At 40.9% G+C, this 21398-nt stretch overlaps 3 protein-coding genes across 4 annotated transcripts; all 3 read left to right on the top strand.

The window, feature by feature from the left end:
* Positions 1-257: 257 nt before the first annotated feature.
* zfand1 (zinc finger, AN1-type domain 1) lies at positions 258-4422 on the top strand. The gene is made up of 8 exons (XM_080793567.1): positions 258-330; positions 1078-1120; positions 1236-1275; positions 1679-1806; positions 1978-2069; positions 3059-3177; positions 3330-3485; positions 4203-4422. Exons 1-8 carry the CDS (start codon positions 276-278, stop codon positions 4374-4376), a joined length of 807 nt encoding a protein of 268 aa, XP_080649693.1. The 5' UTR covers positions 258-275; the 3' UTR covers positions 4377-4422.
* A 1874-nt stretch (positions 4423-6296) lies between these two features.
* maf1b (MAF1 homolog, negative regulator of RNA polymerase III b) lies at positions 6297-13467 on the top strand. The gene is made up of 8 exons (XM_080794002.1): positions 6297-6878; positions 7997-8084; positions 10802-10942; positions 11166-11328; positions 11510-11631; positions 11767-11886; positions 11985-12077; positions 12251-13467. The coding sequence occupies exons 2-8, from the start codon at positions 8002-8004 to the stop codon at positions 12273-12275; spliced, it is 747 nt and encodes a 248-aa protein (XP_080650128.1). The 5' UTR covers positions 6297-6878; positions 7997-8001; the 3' UTR covers positions 12276-13467.
* A 3212-nt stretch (positions 13468-16679) lies between these two features.
* On the top strand, positions 16680-21211 carry LOC308336277 (leucine-rich repeat-containing protein 14). 2 transcript variants are annotated; one of them, XR_013966140.1, is made up of 4 exons: positions 16680-17291; positions 17839-18714; positions 19597-21022; positions 21076-21211. XR_013966140.1 is itself a non-coding variant. In XM_080793588.1 (3 exons), the coding sequence occupies exons 1-3, from the start codon at positions 17005-17007 to the stop codon at positions 20162-20164; spliced, it is 1731 nt and encodes a 576-aa protein (XP_080649714.1). In that variant the 5' UTR covers positions 16680-17004; the 3' UTR covers positions 20165-21211. The 2 variants fall into 2 exon arrangements, 1 of the variants encoding a protein (XP_080649714.1); XM_080793588.1 differs by having other exon boundaries at positions 19597-21211.
* The last annotated feature ends 187 nt before the right edge of the window (positions 21212-21398 follow it).

The raw sequence follows: 21398 nt of genomic DNA, 5'->3' as shown, positions 1-21398 counted from the left end.
CGAGAGGGGCTAGCCTTCGGCCTGGTGGTGGTGGAGACAATTAATGAATTTATCAAAAATACGCCTGTCTGACTCTATCATATGCAGTTTTCTCTTTCACCTAAATATTTCAAGACTGTATTTGGTCTATTTTTTCTTTCTTTCTTTCTTTCTTTCTTTCTTACTGGGGGGCAGCATATATCTATGGGGGGCGGAGCCAAAGGAGGGGCGGGGCAAGTCACGTGATATATGACTCTTCGGGTCAAAGTTGATGTTGACATTCATTCAGAATCATCATGGCTGAAATAGACATCGGGAGTCATTGCCAAATCGATACATGTAATCAACAAGGTTTGTGTCGAAAGTGTCGACGTTGCATGGAATACAAATGTCCATTTGGCCAGTTAATCGCGATCACTTAATCTAATTGTCAAAGTCGTTTTGTCAATGTTGGCTATCACGGTGGCTAACGCTAAATTCTGAGGCTTAGCACCGAGTAGCCATGGTTCACAATGTGAACCATGGCTACCCCTGTCATGATTATCATGAAGTAAAAGTGTAATGCTTTATGCCTGGTGTCGTCCACAGTTAACAGTTTTGTATTGAGTCGTGCTTGAAATGTACTGTAATTCTCCAAACTGTTAATAACTAATCTAAACACGCTATAGCAGGGGTACCCATGTACCTGTCTAATATTGGCACTGGCACAAGGGGGTTTGATCACTCACTGGCATATAAAGTGTGTGAGAGCGGGGATTACAAATTCTACATTCATTCAAACTGAATGGGGAGGGAGTCTGGGAGATGGGTGTCTTATTGCAATGTCCTGATGTGAAAGAAAAATATTTCTAAAGCAATGTTACGTACAGCCTATGGACAATATGTTTTTTGGGCTTTATCTGCCTTTATTGACATGGTGGCACACTGATTATCAAGAAAATAAAGATATGGCAAAAAGGTTGCGGACGCCTGTGCTATAGCATTAAATAAAGATCAGTTTAATGTCAACTGCATATCAGGTGTATTATTAATTAATAATCATTTTGAACTTGCCCTTTATAGTGTCAGACGTATAACGTATTTTCCTTCTTCCAATAGATTTCCTGCCTTTTGTATGTGCTTCATGTAGTGGCATGTTCTGGTAAGATGATTCATCCCATCCCATACCATACATAATTTAACCACTTTATCAATGATATTTGGGTGTTTGTGTTCCTGTACTGTGTATCAAATGTCCACGCTACCTTCTCTTACAGTCTTGAGCACAGAAGCAGAGCATCCCATTCATGTCCAGAGGTAGGCTGGCTATAGTGCACTAAAATGTGTAGTAACCTCTAAACAAACTAACACAAATACATCTTGTGCTGCACAATTTTTTATCAAATGTGAATCTATTCTCCACAAGAATTGAGATCACGATTCTCACACGATTCTATTTTTTTCAATGAAAATATTTATTTTCTTTAGTCGATAATTTTGATCTAAAAGCTCACAATGCGATGTGACACGTAAATTGCATCGCTCACGAGAGCGGTGTGTATTATTCTTTTTAATAATACAAAGGAATGGTTTTGGACATGGATAACTCAGGATGAGGTTCCACCCAACAGCGGCAAGAGCATTTGTCACCTTTGGTATGAATTTGCCTTTGGCCTATGCCTTTTGCACATAATATCAATATTGTATATTCATTATACAGGTGTCGGTGCAAAGGGAGTGTCAGACCTCGGGCGGCAGTTCAAGTTATCCATGTTCATTTCAAGACTGCAAGGGAAAAGAACTGTTACCAGTTATTTGCCCACAGTGTGAAAATCATTTCTGTTTGGCGTAGGTTCACACACTTTCATCTCTTCTTTAAGCCAATGTTATTTGTACACTACTATACATATTGTTGTATGAAGCACCAGAGTGCCTCTCAATTCAGTGATTCAAACTGTAGTGTGTAACCTATTTCAATGCACCCATTTCTCCTGTGACACTGCTTGTTTTTTTTTACAGCCATCGGCATCAAGATGATCACAAGTGTGTGAAACTGGAGACACCCAAGCCTCGAATGGCTGCCACCAAAGCGCTAGTGCAAAGGATTGTGGGTCTGTGACAATTTTGACAACCTAAGGCTAAAGCCAAATTCCAATTCCCCAAATCTCGGCCTATCCTATTTATTTCTTGTTTTATAAACCAGTTTTGTAGCAGCAGAGCCATGTGTCTATATCTGAATTCCAATACCCCAAATCTCAGCCACCCACTCACTCACACTCTGTCACTCCAGCATGGTGGTGTTACGGTTAAATTGGTGACCATCGTGGACTTCATATATCGTAACACTGCCAAGCTGGAGTGACCCATAGAGTATGGACCGATTCCATAACGGGTGTCATGGTCGCAGCCTACGTATTTCCTGTATGCAGAGACAACACATCTGCGGTTTCCCCGCACCAAGCTTCTTCTACAGTGAATGGAAAAGTGGCTGATGTTAGTCTGCCTCAAACGTTACTCCTTTACCTGCTTTTTACTACAGTAACACTAACATTACAAAGATGCCTAGAACATCTGGATGAACCTGTGTAGTTTATGGCTGCTCCAACAGTAGTGGCAACATTTAAAAAATGAATGTCAAAAAATCTACTGCCTGTGGCTGAGACCAGAGCCATTGAGTAATGGTTGAGACAAAGCAGTGAAAGGTCCTGAAAGATACAATACCCAATCTTTCTGTTTTAGGAACACAAGGCTGCTGTACTTTATACCTCATACTAAGCATTAAAGTATGAGGTATAAAGTACAGCAGCTTACCACTAGGGCCCAGTGCTTCAACGTTGGAGAGCCTCACTGGGGCCTTGGGAGTGACTGAGTGTGAGTGAGCGATTGACCGATATTTGGGGTATTGGAATGGAATTATGTGCCATGTCTATTGCCTACATGTCACTACATGTTTCTCATGCCATTCTTTCTTTATCCACACAGGAGCAGTATAGAACACTCTGCTCTGTATCACTACTCTGTACTACTTTAGTCTGGAACACTAGTCCAATACTCCAATTATATTTGTTTGGTTGACTTCTTTTTTTCCTCCCCTCTTAAGAGTCAAAGTCGGCACCTACCAAAAAGGGACGGAAGGGGGCAAAGAATAGTGCAACTGCAGCAAAGGTGGCATTGATGAAATTGAAACTGCATGCTGTGGGAGACAAGGGACTACCACAGGTACAATTCTAATTCAAATAAGTTTGAGCTGGGTTTTTGTGAAATTTGTTTAATCTATCATCAAAATGTTGGTATATGCGACTGCAAATTTCTTATGATTATCAGTAATTATGTGATACGTGTATGCATTTATATTCAATTTGGCTTTCCAGACAGAGAGGACCTATTTTCAGGTGCACCTCCCCAAAGAGTCTGATGACTCCAGCAAACCCATGTTCTTCTGTTCTAAGTGGAGTGTGGGAAAAGTGGTGGATTATGCTGCCACTCTAGCCAGCCTAAAAAATAACAACAATGTCCTGGCAGCTAAGGTAATCACAATACCATGGCTGAGCCAAGTATAACATTAATTTATTAATTTGAATGTCGAGGCATCCAGTGTCCTCGCCTCTACCCTGGCCAAACCATATTTCCAGTCCATCCCCAGAGAGGATCGATTGATTAATTGAATACTTTATTAGTCCGAAATATAAACAGCATGTGTTACAGTAACATTAAAGGAGTAGTTCAGACAAAAAATATTATTTTCTATCAATTACACACCCCACGAAGCCAAATTCATGGATTGTTATTGTCACATTCCTAAGCCAATAATTGACCGGCTGAGACTCAAAGATTCTCCTACTGACTGATGACCTGGTCATCCAAATGTGACGAGAGGAAAACAAAGGCTTTGTGGGGAGTGTAATTTATCGAAAATAAGTCATTTTTGGGGTGAACTAATCATTTAAAATGTAAAGCTAAAAGGAAGAAGGAGAAAAAAAAGATACTGGGAACTTGTTTCCATTGTGGCCTTATGTATTCAATTAATCAACATAGCATTTATAGATTTATAATACTTTACAGAGAAAAAAATACATTTTATTTAATTTAGGAATTTTGCAGCCTATCTATCTTTTTTAAGATATATTCTGCTAAAGCTTTCATTGGATTATAAGACATTTGTGAGTTACGGTTGCACAACTCTACACATGTAGCTAACAACATGCTTCTGTCTTCTTTACTCACGTTGTCTTGGTGATGTTTAGAAGCTGCGGTTGTGCCATCCCCAGACAGGTGAAGCTTTGCGGATGGATGACACGCTGCAGTCCCTCCTGGCTCACCCAGAGACACCCCTATACAGTGGGGGTAATGTGATCTTGGAGTATCTGGACAATGAAACCACATCCCTGGAGAATGTGCTCGAATATGTCCCTGAGTGACTTTACTGTATATTTGTATTACTACATTTCTTATTAAAAACAACTGGCCTAAGATTCATTTTCCAATAATTACTTTCAACTTGACACATTTATAGGTGTAAAAGAGTTGGTGAAATTCAAGCTTCCTACTTATTGAATCAGAATAATCAGAAGGTTATATATTTATCGCGGTTGTATAAATCTTTTTTCTTTTGACTCATGCAGTGCAGCAGTTTGACATTTGTGTCAAATATGAAGTTATACAAATTAAATCGATTACTCATACAAGCTAAATGCAATGTTGTGGTGTCCATTTTAAATAAGAAAATGTATTGAATATCAAAACCAGAATGAAATAGAAGTGTGCAAATAAGACATCAAATAGCAGATATCATAATGCATAATAGCATTAGAAAATATACATTTGGCTAAGGTGTTCTTTATAACTACAATGCAGTTGCAAATATGTGAAAGGGAATTAGGTCAAAGTAGAATCAGTACATTTGCAAAGCGTTCTGTTTTAAGAGATAACAGTGTTTACAATGTAGCATCTAGGTCAAAACCTGACTTCATTCGACCCAGGTGGGACTTGAACCCACAATCCCCAGCTCCGGAGGCTGATGCCTTATCCATTAGGCCACTGGGCCAGGCTGTTAAATGGTATATTTAAACAAATATGTACAAATTAGCGCTTTGCACTGTTAGCAGTACTGCATGCTTTTTAGTTGAAACTTGAATATAGCGCGGACAAATACGACCCAGACCAGACGGCCAGACCCACATTCTTCTCAATTTATCTCAAAAATAGTATACGCAGTAGGCCTACTGCAGCAGGTTTTCATCTGAGAGAGTAGGCTAAATTTAAAATTAAACCAAATGGACTGTAACTTTAACAGTAGTTACACATATCCAGTCTATCCATGAATTACCCTAGGCTCCCGTTTCAATAACCGGAACAGAGCAAATAAGCAGTATTTCGAATTGTTGTGTCGCTTATAAACTGCATCATGCATCTGCAAAATTGACCATTTAAACATAATTTTAAACAAAAACAACCTATCCCATCGGGCTGTTTTTTGCGCTCCAATTACAGGCCTACAATTTAAGTATTATATATGATAATGTTTTGTTATATTACTAAATGTTGTTCCCAAGCAAAACAATATTCAATATATAAAAGGCTTTGTTGGCTAAATTAACATTTTTAGCCAATCGCTTCATCGGATTTAATGTACGACATGTCTAACAGCCAATCACACACGTTGACACGCAGAGTAGGCGTGTTGTGTGGCAAAGATAAATTACTATGAAAATTGGGCTAGGCTTCATCGCGGGCTTGCCATGTTCGCTTATTGTAAGCTATTGTAGGCTTATTTTTCTGTAAAGTTGCTTTTAAATATTGCTAGTTGTGGAACTTGTGGCCTTGTGGGTTGTACTTTTTCATTGTTGAAGTTGATTATTTGAGCTTGTTTCCTAAATATTGTTAAACCAGCGGTTCTCAAACACTTTCATGTATGTCGACGAGGACGCCCAAATTAATGTATTTATCAGCAGACCCCCCCATCTGGAAATATTTTATGTCAAGATTTGTGAAATAGCCAATTTAAAATAGTCAATACATAATGCCTAGCTGAGCTCAGTTCCTTATCGCAATGATTAGTATTGAGAGATAGTGGGGTTTCTTTTCTGTTCATTTGTATAGGCCTATATTATATATTTCTGCACATTTCTTTATGTACTTTGCATTTTTATTTTATTGTTTTAAATGTTATGATCTTTCTTTCTTTTTTGTAAAGCATTTTGAGTTTTGCATTATGTGTGAAGAAAGGTGCTATAAAAATCATTATCATTATAATAGGTGCCTCTTTTGGGCTCGTTTTCATAGACTAGGTTGCTTGTTTTACCCAAACCTGGCAACCTTCATCATTGTACAGTGGAGACCGTAGAGGAGGAGGGATTGTTGTCAGTTGTTGTGGATCCGACCGACACAGAGGATTTTACAGGAACGCACGGAGTATTTCACATAATTGTGTCTCTTAATTCCTGCTTTTTCGATTCAGACAGCTCGTTTTTCCCCACTGTTGAATTTTATGATCGAGTCGCTTTGTTGTGGAGGCGACTTGATCCAGCTCGCGCACAAAAAAAGCCTTTTGTGAAACCAGGTCAAAAGGGATGCCGTCGCTGCAGAGCGAAAACCGTTCTTTGGATTTAATATCGTCACATTTAATCGGCAAGAGCAGTTTTTCTATAACGACGAGTACGACGACGAACGTTTGCAGAAGAACGAATCATTCTCGACCGAGTGCTTTCGAAAGATGCTTAATATCAGCCTGGAATTAAGAAGAAGACTCTATTAAATAAATAAATAAGCAGCAGCTCGAGCCAGCGAACCAACGCAGATCAACAACAAAGCGGGACGGACGTCGAAATCTACGAATTAGCGGACGAAATAACTGTTCTTATCTACGACTCGAGTGTCTCAGAAGACGTAACTTTCCGCTTCTTGATATTGTTATTATTTGGGTAAGTTGTGTGAGTGAAACGGGTGTAAAATAGAACCAGGAAGACAAATTACAGCAACTTCGACTTGAATTGAGGTGGGGGAGGGGCAGTAGAGATTACAGAAAGAGGAAATTCCGTCCCCCCCTACTGTATGTAACTGGTCTCAGGGGGGCGCTGTGGTCTACCATACTGTCAGTTTTGATTGATTGGTATTAAAAAGAGAGAGGTACAGTTTCATACAAAAGGATGCCAATAGGGTAGCATAATAAAGCCGTACGGCTTGTTTCCATCGGGGTCCATGTGACAAAACCAGTTATATTATTATTTATTATACACAAAAATGATGTTTCTGAGCGAAACCGTTCATGTTTTATGATCTCTGAAACCGTCGTTCTCTTTGTAAGTTGTTGTCTTGTTGACTGTGTAAACAACAGCCTCGGATCAATCAAGACATGTAATGTGATCGTGTCTGACTTTTGCTTAATGTCAGACTCCATCAAATGCATCTATGTCTATGGTAGTCTAGCCTTGGATCAAGACTATCATAGATTTTTATTGACATCTGCATATCTAGATACGAAAGTAAAAGTCGGACTCGATAAAAAAAACGTAGTCTTGATAGTCTTGATCCAAGGTGACTACAGTTAGGATAAGCATAACAAGTTCAACGTTGTTTAATTGAGTAGTACCAACGACACCAAGCTGAGTTTTGTTTTCCATCCTGATTATCTTGTCAGTTGACGCTTAGCGGAACAGTGCAGCTTTTGTTTTGATATATTCATGATACAATTCATAAAAGAGCAGTACAGAATTATCAGGATTGCACAAAAAGTCAGAGGACTTAATTCCATTGTGATCCAAATAAATAAATAGTTACAGCATATGATGTGTATGTGTGTACTAACATCACAATACTAATGACATTTACAACATAGATGCATTTGGCTAAGGTGTTCTTTATAACTACAATGCAGTTCAAATCTGTGAACTGGGAATTAACAATCATAGATCAGTAAACAAAAGACAAATAGGACCAAATGTACAAAACGGCAACCTTTATATTGATGCCAGCTATCCCCATACGAGTAAATGCGTTTGATGTTTTAACATGTATTTTGCATTTTGTACACCCCTTGCAGACAACATGAAACTGTTGGAGAACTCCAGCTTCGAGGCTATGAGCTCTCAGCTGTGTGTTGAAACAGGAGAGTCTCGCATCATTGGCAGGTAACAGCTCGAATCTTGGTGTTTTTCCAATGTTACCTGGTGTCTTTCCAATGTTAACGCTGGTGTCTCTGCATGCCATGAATGTGTCTTGTTTAAAGGCCAGGCTGCACCAATGCAACTAGTCACAATTCCAAGGCCAGTCCACACCAATGAAACAACTTCAAAGACTGCAAGTATTTGTATTGTTGCGGACTAGCCATAACATTACAGTAATACTATTACATGTAATATCATGTATACTCTGTATACTCAGAAATACAGTGACAGCGTCCAGACCTCTGCACTATTTGCAGGGCCAGGCAGACATTCACTTCCATTATCTGTCAAAATCAAATCAATATGGAACAGATGGTCTTGAAGCTTTTGTGATGAATACCACTGTTCTTTGTTGTTTTTTTTAGGCCACGGTTCGTTTAAGACATACCCCTCTGTGTGTGTGTGTGTGTGTGTGTGTGTGTGTGTGCGCGCACGCCAACACACTTCATGCCCACCTTGCTGAGTGTGTTTGTGACTAGCTTAAAGTTTTGTGTTTCTATTTTTGGAGTCCAGACTGGGAAGCTCAATGGGCACATCATCAACAGTCCTGCCAGACAAACACTTGTGCCCAAGTAGTTGGAAGGAGAAGCATTGGAAGTAGACTAGTGCAGTCAGTGTAAACAAGTTAACAAGTCCCTACATGACTACTTTGACAAATACAATGGGGGTTTTCTTTATCTGGTGTCATAAAAGTAGGTAAAGGGGGCGTATGAGGTTGCTTCATCAGGTGTGGCTGTTCTAGAGATCACAGACATAGTACTGCTGATAGCTAAGGGCAGCAGAGCAAACGAACAATTTCTGGTTAATATAATTATGACTCACTCAACATTGACTTTTGACCTTTTGATTCTGTAAAACTACTTCTGCTGCCTTTGGTGGCTCTATTTCCTCCTCCACAGGATACATTAATTAACCCCTTTTGGTGTTTTAAGCATTACGTTATACTTTAGCTACGAGCTTGTAGATCTGCTATTTATTTTTAATCGTGAAAATGGGAGGGGGGTCTCTGGAACAACATATTTTGAGATGGGGGTCCGCGGCCAATTACATATAATTCTGGGGGTCCTTCACATGAAATAGTTAGAGCACCACTGACATAGAAACATAGGTTTTTCAGAAAACTGTCATGATAAGAAGACATTTGTACAATCGTCCTCAGGTCTAAATGTTAAAGCTCCTTCTATCTAAATGTAAATTGTCTGTTATTTTGTGGGACCTAGAGTAAACGGCAACGACCAAAATAGACCACGTTGACTACCGGCTGACAACAGCGGAGGTCACAGCAGCCTGGGTCGGCAGTGATCCCCTAAAAATGTAAAACAATTTCTCAGACGGAGCGCCCTCATTACATGTACATCACTTTCTCATTTGCACAACAAGTCCAGACTCCAGAGTTTTTTGTGTAGAAAATGACACCACCCCACATCTCCACTATATTGTGCTGACTAAACCTGAACGTGACTGGCTAGTGGCTACAGTCTGATTACAGCCAAAACTACAGTATACACACAAAGTTACAGACTACCATGCACGCACCAACACTCAGAACCCCTGCTGTTTTCGCCCGACCATTGACTCTGCGTATTTCAGTCGGTATACTCGGTACTCACATAAACAGCAATTGGTACTACGTAAGCTGTTTTCAGGACATCGATTGTGCTTCTACACTGGCCGTGTGACCTGCTCTGAGGCACCACACAGTGTCCTCTAACATGTCTTTGTGGCTATTTGAAGACTGTAATGGAGATCATAATAGGAGTGGGCACACACGTATACACACCTCCATATCACAGCTGAGTGCTGCAGTAGCTGCCAAAACTAGTCTGCTGGTGTTTAGGCTGCTTAGTGGATTAGTACAGCAGCCATCATGACAGCAGCAGTTCCCAAGCTTAAAAGCCTGGTTTATTTATACTTGGAAGTGCATCATGTTGCGCAATGAAAATAGATCCACAAGATCACAATGCTGCGCATTGCGGATGATAGCGGGGCTGCCAGGGCTACATCACTCAGTCACAACGATCTTTTGAATAAAATGTATTATTTTGTTTTATACTGGAGCTCTTCTCCACTAGTCCCTGGTAATCAACAAACTTTCATCATAGTTTTAGTAGACAAAATGATACAATGCATCGTATACCCTTTGGGTAATTGCCCCTATAATTAGACTAGCCAGGGTATCTGAGGCTCTGAGACAGGCCGTTCTTAAGTTTCACAAACTTTGCTCTTGCATAACTGTGTTGGATACAGTGGGGGGGAAGTAAACACACACCAGTCAGCCCTGTTCCTATCTCTGTGCCTACGATCTCTGACCCAGAAACACTTTTACAGCACCTTAGGGGAGTTATTGTAACATTGCCATGTTACATCATCAGCGATCAGCCTTCTGCTTGCAAAGTAGCTTACAGTCATCTGTAGCTTATTGCTAACAGATAGACAAAAATAAGTAAAGATTAAGGAACACTGAACTGAAATTTGTTCCAAGTTTATCAAGTTTGCTCAAACTTAACATACTTTGAAAATAAACAAGTGTTACTTGTGTGTAAAGGAATTCAAGGCACATTATCACTCAGCCTTTAATTAACCCATTATGCATATTCATCATAGCACAAGCATAAAATGTATCACTACTTATTAATAACGTGTATAATGATATAGTGATACATCTCTGGCTGTCTTTGCAGGATCGAGAGCTACTCCTGTAAGATGGCAGGGGATGACAAACACATGTTTAAGCAGTTCTGCCAGGAGGGGGAGCCACATGTCTTGGAGGCCCTATCTCCACCTCAGTCTGCCAGCGGTACATCTGCCGCCAGTCCTTCACAGTGAGTAGTACTGCAGCCCACAGTGCGGGCCAGTTACTATATGGTTTGACAAGTAGCAGTTCTACCTCAGTCATTACTCTAATCGTGATAGGAGAAGGAGTATATTACATCCTTCTGTGATATACACATTGAAAAAGAAGATTGAGATGGATACGATTATGGTATGAAGGTTTTCCTCCGAATTCTTTCTCCATCTCTTATTGCACTTTGTCCTTTTATCCAGACTGGCGAAGAGCAGCGAGGATGGCGAGAGCCCTTTGAGTGACAAGTGTTGCAGGAAGACTTTATTCTACCTCATCACGACGCTCAACGAGTCATTCAGGCCCGACTACGATTTCAGCGCGGCGCGGGCCCACGAGTTCAGCCGGGAGCCAAGCATCAACTGGGTCAGTGCTGCTGCTAACCTAACATAAATAAAAAGACAAATGAGGGATACCATTGAATTATCTGAAAGTTGTGTGCGTAAGGCAACCCCCTTGGGGACTGATTCGGATTCCCCCCTGACAAGGCCATTCCATTCCTCCAAACAGGATAAGCGTGTGACTGTGTTGTCTACCTCTCCCTCAGGTGGCCAATGCTGTGAACAGCAGCTTATTTTCAGCTGTCGGAGAAGAGTTCAACTCCCTGGGGCCGGAGCTGTGGAACGTCATCGAGCAGGAGATCGCCCTACAGGGCTGTGACATTTATAGGTGTGTGTCTGTCTGACTGTCTGACGTCTGTGTGTACACAAGGGCAAAGCTATTCATGTTTTGTTTTTTTGCATTAATACTTGCTTACTTGGTATGTTACTGGTTTGATACGGATGTGTCCATGTCTGCCTACAGCTACAACCCTGACCTGGACTCTGACCCCTTCGGTGAAGAGGGCAGCCTTTGGTCGTTCAACTACTTCTTCTACAACAAGAAGCTGAAGAGGATTGTTTTCTTCACCTGTCGCTCAGTCAGGTTAGCAGCCACAATAGCAGCATATATTGGATTTGAATATTAAGTTAACATCAGTATGTACTGTCTACAATTTTTTAAACGAGGTCTCCTTCCCACAGTGTCATGAGCGGGTATGGTCAAGGCTGCTTTGACAATGAGCTGGACATGGAGCTTGATGATGAGGAAGAGATGGATGGGTTCACAGAGGGCAGGTAAGAATAGAGCCCGTAATCAACTTGTTAAATGCACGGATATGCTATATTTTGGCACATATAGAAACCTTTAAATTGCCGTATTGGCCCAAATATTTTCTCATATTGGTATGGAAGATTAGTCAGTGCGGCATCCAAATAAATATTTTTGTTCTCGTCTTCCCCATGTACAGGTTCCCCAGAGCGCTTTGTGTGTGATGCTCCCCAGAAGAAACTCCAGGGCCAAAGATATTCTAGCCCTCTACATATCCCGTTTCTGTTCTCTGATCTACCCACTTGTCTGTGTGTTTCTTTTTTTTTCTCCGCTGCCTGATCCAAAGCCATTGTCTCATAAAGACATTTTTCCTATAGAGACATGCATGTTTGAAGCCTTTTCATCGAGTTGGACGTAATATTGAAAAGTAAAGTACCATAAGTGAAGGACATTTTGAAATACCCCTGAGTGACGTTTTTTTAGCAGCATTCAGCTCCTTTGGCCAATGTGATTACTGACCCTTAGCTCCCATTCCTGTGACACATTGGGACATCTCTCAGCACCGGCCTTGAATTGAATGAGGCACTTCCAAAGAGATTCCATCGCAGACTGTTGAATGGAGGTGTGGGTTCTGTGACGGACAGGTGATCACACAGACTGCAAATATAAGATTAGTTGCAAATGATGTCATACATACCCAGAAAACAAGAAGAAGAGTTTCACATCACCAGCATTAACGTGATTCAGTTCAACGAGAGCGACTTGGTAGCATCTCTACCTAGCGAGCTGGGCTGGGCATGGAGTTGATGTGATTGACAGTGTGACTCATTTATAATTATTTGCTTCTTGTGTTTTGTTTTTTGTGTGTTGCTTTTTTGTTCATGTTACTGTGACAACTAAATACTCTTTAGCACTGAGTTTGAATTTAAACGCTGCATTTGTAACCTGTACTATTGAATCTTATATTACTGCACATTGCTCCTCAATATCAGAAGGGAGAACACTGCCAAGGAAAGTACTATGGGCACCCAGGTTGCAGCTAAGACATCATTTTCAATCTAATACCGGTAGATAGTAGAAACAGTCTTGTTTTGCTGCACGACATTATACCGTTTCCAGTGTGTTTTCTTTTGCTTTTGTTCATATTTCTATATTTCTACAGATCCCAACTCCCGTCAACTTATATGTTTCTGTCTCGGTTTGTTTCATTTTGCATAGCAAAGGCTTTGAGAGGTGCAAGTGAATGTACAGTACAACTTAAAGACAGTGGTTGCAGAACTTCCCCTGAAATAATTATATTGAAGTTTTAGAAACTTGCGAAAGTACTCTTTTATGTTTCATACAAATGGGTTGGAATTCCATTACTTTATTGAGTAATACAATGTTGAATATGTGAATAAAATTGTTTGAATGAAATTACTGTCTGATTTGATTGGAGCTGTACAAGTCAGACTAACCATGGTAAATTATGATATAATTATAAGTTACAATAATTCAAAGCTTGGGTACAAGCTCATAATATTATATACGATGAAAACCCTGGCCAAACATCTTATAGTGTATGAATAATAAGATGACCAGATTGGGCTAAATGTTGTGTAATGAGTTATTTAAAGAGGAATATCACAGTGTTGACTTATGTACAACTGAAGTCGAAACGAAAGACAATCACTCAAAAACTGAAACGGGTCGTGCAAGATGTACTGTAGCCTTCCCTACTTGATTACACTTTCTTCTTTTTCTATGTGATGCTGCAATGCATACAAGTCGAATTCCTTTTCATATCTGGCCAATATCTTGTTTATTCATTTAATTTTAATTTCATGAATTGAACATTGTCAACAGACTATTCGTCAGAACATTCTTGTGAACATTACATTAGACTCCCTGAGAACGAGAAGATCAACAGGGTGCTGAAACAACAGAGCTTCTTAATACGGCACAGTTGAGAAGCAGGAGTTTAAAAAAAGTTGTCAATCCATAATATATATTGAAATGTACCGTGTACACATCAAGGTGCTTGGCAGTCAGTCTTCATCGTTGGCAGGGTCCAGGTCTCTTGGCGATGCAGGCGTGGTTAGATTATCTCTGTTCATAGAGAAGAAACACAGGTGTTCAATTGGTGATCAATTTCCAGCCCACACTTAAATATCTTGCTAATTAAAACCACATGAATAAATTATACATAGAGTATATAATATGTCTCGCCATAACAAAGATATTTACTAGTTACAGATTACGTATTCAAACAATGCAAGTCACAAAATGTTCAAACTAAGTATTCATTTGAAAGCTATTCTTGTATTTATTTATTTTCATTGCATCAAGGAGGGAGCTTATTAGCTTAAGCTTACCAATATGCACATTGGACTTGTGTTGATGCAAGTTACAATACATAACTATGATACATATTATGGCTATCACATGTTTTGGGTGAGTGGGAAGTTCATATCTTAGGGGTCTTCAAATATATATGTATTACAAAAATGTTATGTTGCTACTGTACATAACTTCTTTAAAAGGGTTTCCCGTCTTGAAGGTAAAAAGTTAAAACCCCAAAAGGGGTTCCCGTCCTAAATGCGTTAAGCTAGCCTACTTTAACGTTTCTGCTGCTACAGTAAATTTTGCAAGTCCTTTATGTGCAAGTATCTCTATATTGGTTGGTCTATATCTAAAATATACCTCCATTGTTGCATGCACTAATTGATATTCCACAACTATGTTATCAGATTTATTGTATATGCATGTATATTGCATATTTACAACTACAAATATTTACAATTCATAACAATGTAATAATTAGGGATGCACTGATGTATCGGCCACATATCGGTATTGGCCAATATTTGCCGTTATCGGTCAATATCGGTATCGGCAACATTAAACTGATCTTATCTATAATATAAATTAATAAATATAAATTAATAAATATATCAGTATCGGCCAAGAATTTCGGTGCATCCCTAGTAATAATGATGACTACTAGTAAGACGCCCTGGCCCTGAGAGAACATAGTGTCATACTGTAAGCTCCATTTTATAATTCAAAATTTGTGATTTAGTTTCTCAATATCGCCACTAGATGTCAGTATAATGACGAGGGAGGGAGGTTTAAACCTACCTACCCTTACTTTTCCTAAACATTTTAGGGGAAATCATCAGATTCACAATAACTTCTTTAATATAGCAATAGCCTCCGCCCGGTTACCCTAATACTGTTGGATGGGTGACCGTGAAATCCACTACTTTTTGCACAATGTAGCATTGTAGCACATTTAACGCTCCATTTTAAGAAATAAATGAATACAGTGGTGAATGGAAGAAACCTGCGGTATTCTATAAGATATGGGAGAAGTTCTTGGACTTCATTAAGCGAGGTGATATTGAAGAGGCTTTGGATGTATAGTGGTTAACTGAGTAGTCAGCTGTGGGGTGGGGGTAGGGAACTGTGACGGACATTGTGTATTTGTTTGTTTAACTGTATGTAATGTGTTTTATTTTCGTCTTATTTTTCGTTTTGTCATTATTTTTTATTTTTTTACAAAACATTTTGTGATAAGATTTTGTTTGTATTTGTGCTGCCATGGGGATGTGGGGGGTAAAAAATATATGTCAATTGTTTTGAATATACTTCTTTGTACTGTAAAGAAAATTAATAAACATAATTATGTTTAAAAAAAAGGAAATACAGTGGTGAATGGTTTTCTTTTTGTATTTGTCTTAGTCAAAGAAATGAGAAATCAGATCTATTACATGTCACACAAGTACAACTGAGTGTAGTTTACGGCAGGCCTGCAGGTTTGTATATAATATAGGATGTAGTATCCTGAACGAAAATAAGTGTCCAGGTGTGGGACATCAATTTCATCCAATTTCATCCAACTAGAGATTCTTGTTCAAGTTCCAATTTTGTCGCTCTGGCCGATTGAATGATTGGTATCCCGATTCCCGACTTAAAAATGTAATGTAAAAATTGACCGACACGACAATAGCCCACTGCCTACTACAATACATAGGCAGGCTACAATTTAACCATGGCTTGGTTTGAGTTTACTGACAACTGGAACAACATTATGTGTCACGTGTCGTGTTGTTCATTTTGGGGTCTAAACTGGGCAGTGTCGACAGCATTTTGACTGATGAAGTTGAACTGCTGAACTGTTCTTTCCACCAGCTCTTTTGCGAAACGTGTTTTCTACGATGGAATTCGGAACATTTTATTAATCATTTAACAACTGAGGACCGTAATTAATCACTTGGCATCCACAGCCTGTGGATTAGTAAAGTGTAGACCCCAATACTCTAAGTCTATGGTGTAGTGTAGAGTTAAGAGTTGTAGACCCATGACCCAGCCCGCAACCAGCCTGCCAATCGGGCTCAGGCCGCTCATCAGCCCTAAATTGGCACGGTTGGTCTGGCGAGTGGGAGCCCCGGGGTCGGCCGGGCTTCACAGCTTGACCCTTCACCGCTTGTGCGGGGAATGCTACATAAGCAATGCATACTTTAGTTTTCACAGTGACCTGACCACAGGCAGGGAAGGGAACTAAAATAATACAAGAGACGTTTCATAAATGGCGTCAGTGGACATCATCGATGTGCGACTGCGCGACAGACGGTCCATGTAAACAGTGGAGCAGCACTGTGACTGAGCATACAGAGATAGATTCACGTCTGGACTGTCTGGAACCTTATATACTTAACACTCAGCATGCAACCAGTAACTGGAGCATGGTTTATTTAATATTAGAAATTATAGCCAGCTATCGGGTGGTCTTATAAAGTCTTTTTTGGGAGAGTTTATGGACTCGCATCAGATTTCTCTCATAAAACTAATGTTAGCTGCGACTGCAAACTCATTCAGCTTAACTCTATAGTCTAATAAGGACGTGTTTTGCGTCCATTCTTACACCTTTAAAAAGTATTTTGACTGAGGCAAACAAACGCACAATTTACCATGGTGTTTGTTTCCCTGGTGACCCTCTGCGCCAAGGAGGTGGTGAGTGACCACAGCTCTTCGCCGTCGTGGCTCAGCTGCGTGCCCAGGGAGCTGTACGCGGCCCTGCTGGAGGCCGCCTTCAGCAGCTGCCGGCCGCTGGCCGTGGGTGAGCTGGTGCAGCGGTGGCCCGAGCGCACCCTGAGGGTGGGCGGCAAGAAGAGACGGGGACGGGGCCGCAAGACCCCCAACCGCCTCTGCATCCAGGCTCTGTTGCTGTCCGTGGTCAGAGGACTGCTGGACAAAAGGTGACCCATGCAATGCTGCACTTACAGTAGCCCCATTATATGGGGGCTACTACACTTACAGTAGCCCCAGAGGCTACACTTAGAGCAGTTACAACCATTGATTGGATACTTTATTAACAGTTTGCAACAGTTTGTAGTACAGTGGTATGATTTTAGTATACTTTTTTGTACAGTTTTATTTTTTGCGCTTTAATGTGCTTAAACTTCATTATGCAATAATTCCTATTTTGTGTTTTGTCTGGTTTGATCTTTGTCCTTTTTTTGCCTGTCGTAATGTTTTATTATAAACACATTTGACAAGACTTGATTTAATTTAACTTAACTCCTGAGAATGTACAATGTAACCAAAAATAACCAGTGGTTACATTTGCTCACTCTCAGGATTGAATATTTGGAAATGGATTTGCTTTAAACACTGAGGACTTTACTGTGTGATGTGGCATTATTCTATAATATAGAATCTATATTGATCATCATCATCATTAATGTTGCAGTGCTATATGTACTGAGGCTTTTAGTCTGTAACGTCTTCTATTGAACATTCTAGGTGTGCTCTGCAGCTGCTGGACCTCTGTGACTTGCAAGGTGAGGAAGGCGGAATGGGAGACCCCATGGGCGGCTGGTCTCTGACCGTAGCTCTGTGCACCATGGTCGTTCAGGCCAGAACAGGAGTCCAGAGAGCACAGAGAAGAGATGGCGAGCGGGAGAGAAAAAGAGTCTTGGCCATGGAGAGAGAAAAATATGTCAAAAGAGAGCGGGGACAAGAAGGGAAGCCAGAGGCGATGGTTTTGGGAGGACCGGGTGACTGTGAGGAGAACACAGAGAGCGCCAGGGACCATGTGAGAGTCGTTACAGAGGAGATGGGAGCGCCAGGGCCTTCGGGTGACGAGGAGTTGATAAAAGGGGTACGGAGGAGGATGGAGAGGATGAGGCAGGTTGCTGCAAAGCAGGGCGTGGCGGATAGCAGAGGGGTGACCGGGGACGTAGATCCAGACAGCGAGGTGCTAGTGCACGTGAGAGCCGACCTGTTTGTCAACGCCCGTTCCTGGGAGCGCGTGCGCGCGGCCCTAAGCACGACGGGGCCTCTAAAGCTCCAGTGCAGATATCTCCGCGTGGAGGAACTCTCTGTGTCCAGCATCGGGACGCTCCTGGATCTCCTGCCTCGCCAGAGCCTGCTGGGAGTGGACATCCGCTACAGCAGCCTGGGCGTGACCGGCCTCTCTCTGCTGCTGCCCCAGCTCTCCGCCTTCCCCGCTTTGAGTTCCCTGCGCATGCACTACTGCAACCTGGACTTCCGCAGAGATGAGCCTGGGCAAGAGGACGCTCTGAGGGACATGTCACTGGGTCTGGGACAGTTACAGCAACTGCGCCACGTTAGCCTCACTGCACTGCGCCTCCCTGGACACCTACGCATGCTGCTCAGGTAAGGCTCTTCTAGCCTCTATGACTTGTTTATCATCTAATAATCTAATGTTGTATATCTCTTCTGTCGGGAATTAACCACCTAACTCCAAAATGTTCATTTGTCAGGAAATGAAAACTATACTACCGGTACTATAACTATAAAACCTTATATTTTTACCATACTGCCCCATCAAAGTTGGTGTTGTGATTTTATATATTGTCAATTACTTGCATGAGAGGGAGAGAGGTGGTGGAGTTAGCTGCTTTATTAGCAGACAGTTTCAAGGTCTAAATCTAATGGAGTGAAGTTATTTTCCAAAGCACTTTTTACTACTTTTCATTGGTTCAATATATTTTTAACCAACACACAGACATAAAGGGTGTTCAATACCTGTAATCTAAGGAAAAAATATAAATATATGATTAGATTATGACATTTCTTGTGATGTCGGCGATCTGCACCACTGGAAAAGAGGGTCTAAACCCTCAGTGTGTTTTTTGATTGAGTACAGTAAATGACAAATGTCAGGGCTTTTCAAAGTTGCGTCCGGTTATCGATTTCTGTTTCCTAACTCATGCTGATTCTGACAACAGTTTCCTGTATAGCATGCATCAATGACAGTGATCATGGCTTAAATTACAAGTACTTGGAAATGTATCATAATTATATTATCCAGAAGGTAAATACAACATTGGAAGTTCAGTTTAAAAACCTGTGGGCCCACTTTAATTTTCTCAAACCAGACTTTGAAACGTAAGCATGTCAATTTCATTTTCCTGTTCTTCTATGAAGCATTGAAGAGAGCACGAGCATTCAACCATCAAGTGTCCACTTCTTATCACTTATCATCATAGGACTTGCTAGTAGACCAATTAAATGTTCTCTCCCGTTTTGCTCCAGCTCTCTCTCTCATCCTTTGGAGATACTGGAGCTTCCCTACTTGAGACTGACGCCGGCGGACCTCGCCTATCTATCCTGCAGCCAGCACGCCTCCATGCTGCAGCAGCTGGACCTCAGCGAGAACCACCTTGACGAGAGTACGCTGCCCTCGATGCGCCGCCTGCTCTCACAGGCCTCTAGCACCCTGCAGCATCTCACCCTGAGCGGCTGTGGCCTCACCGACGGCTTGCTGGCGACCCTGCTGCCTTCTCTGAGCTGCTGCCAGTCCCTGAGGAGCCTGGGCCTGGCCCTCAACCCGCTCTCTTTAGCCGGGCTCCTGGATCTGGTGAGAATCGCGGCGAGAATGCCTTCACTCCGCCAGCTTCTCTACCCCAATCCCCTGGAAGACTACCAGCCGGGATTGCCCGAGTTGCCTTCCAGCTCGCAGCTGCTAGATTGGCCTCTGGACGAGTTGATGGAAGTCAACAACACCAGCATCAAGCTAAACAGGGTGCTCACGGAAAACGGCCGCACTGACCTCTTTTTGACCTGCGACCTGCTTAACTATGACAAAGACTTAGTGGACTAGAGGAAAGCTCTGATGAGCTCTAAAACTCACTATCCAATCTACTGAAGCAATGAGCAATCTGACAATAAAGTATCAATGTATGAGAATGTAAGGGCTTTGAAAAAGTACTATTTTCTAATCGTCTTCTTTAGTGAGTTAATTGCATGTCTCATTTCTCGGCGTAATCGGAAGTAAAACCTATTCTTAAATTAAACATTGCTTCAAGTCTAAAATGTCTAAATACTATCATGTCTTAACTGTATGAATCCAGTTGTAACATACCTCTTGTTACATAAGCAGAGTAGAACATACCGTAGTTGGGATAGCCACATCAGCAAGCTCACCAGGTGTACGGTTACCGCCTGTCCACCCATGTGCCTTCTCATCCGTCACCAGTATTTGTCAATGAAAGGCACATCCACAGATCTCTGCAGTAGGGGTGGCCTTGCAGCCATGCCACAGATCATGCATTTGAAAAACATGTTGTAACATACATTGCATAATAACAAGCAACTTCATAGCATTATACTTGGTAAATGCTACATAAACGATTCCTTAAAAAGGAAATGTTATGAAATAAGTACTCCTTTTTTTTTTACTAGTCAGTTAAAAAAAAACAGGGTGTTTTGCTAATTTTGTTATCTTTGTGCTATTCTTGTCATTTGAATCACTGTCATATACTGTGCTACAGTGTTTAATTGCTCAAATGGTGCGCATTTTAGAAGCACACTAAAGGCATATAAATGCATACATTTCTATTTCATTGTACACTAACCAAGAAATTAAACATACATTCAAGTGGCTTTCCACCTCTCTTATCATGTGATATATTTTGGGCCTTTTAGGAGTCCCTTTATTTTCTGACACTATACTATACAAGTATACAGTATGCCTACCACATAGACTAATACAAATTAGTCCATATATGGTAGGTATACTGTATAGCTTGAAAATTACTTATTTTCTGTGTTTGTCTATAAGACTTCCAAGTTCCAAAGAATCGGTGTGAATACTGTACCAAACCACCATTGTGCAAGAATACATCCAATAAACACACATCCAAATGTGTCACATTTGCTTTATTGTGTGTGCGTGTGTGTGTGTGTGTGTGTGTAAACATGTCCTTGTGATTTGTATGTTGCACCTAGTTTTTGATTTCATTATTCTGTAGTGTTAATGCCGTCAACTCAGACCTAGAACTTTCAATGTTATGGAAAAGAGCATCTGCTAAACATCCAAAACATTTCATTTTAAA

This window comes from Protomyctophum bolini (assembly GCF_963924005.1).
Source record: "Protomyctophum bolini genome assembly, chromosome: 21".
NCBI lineage: Eukaryota > Metazoa > Chordata > Actinopteri > Myctophiformes > Myctophidae > Protomyctophum > Protomyctophum bolini.
This window is presented reverse-complemented; position numbering and strand designations above follow the sequence as displayed.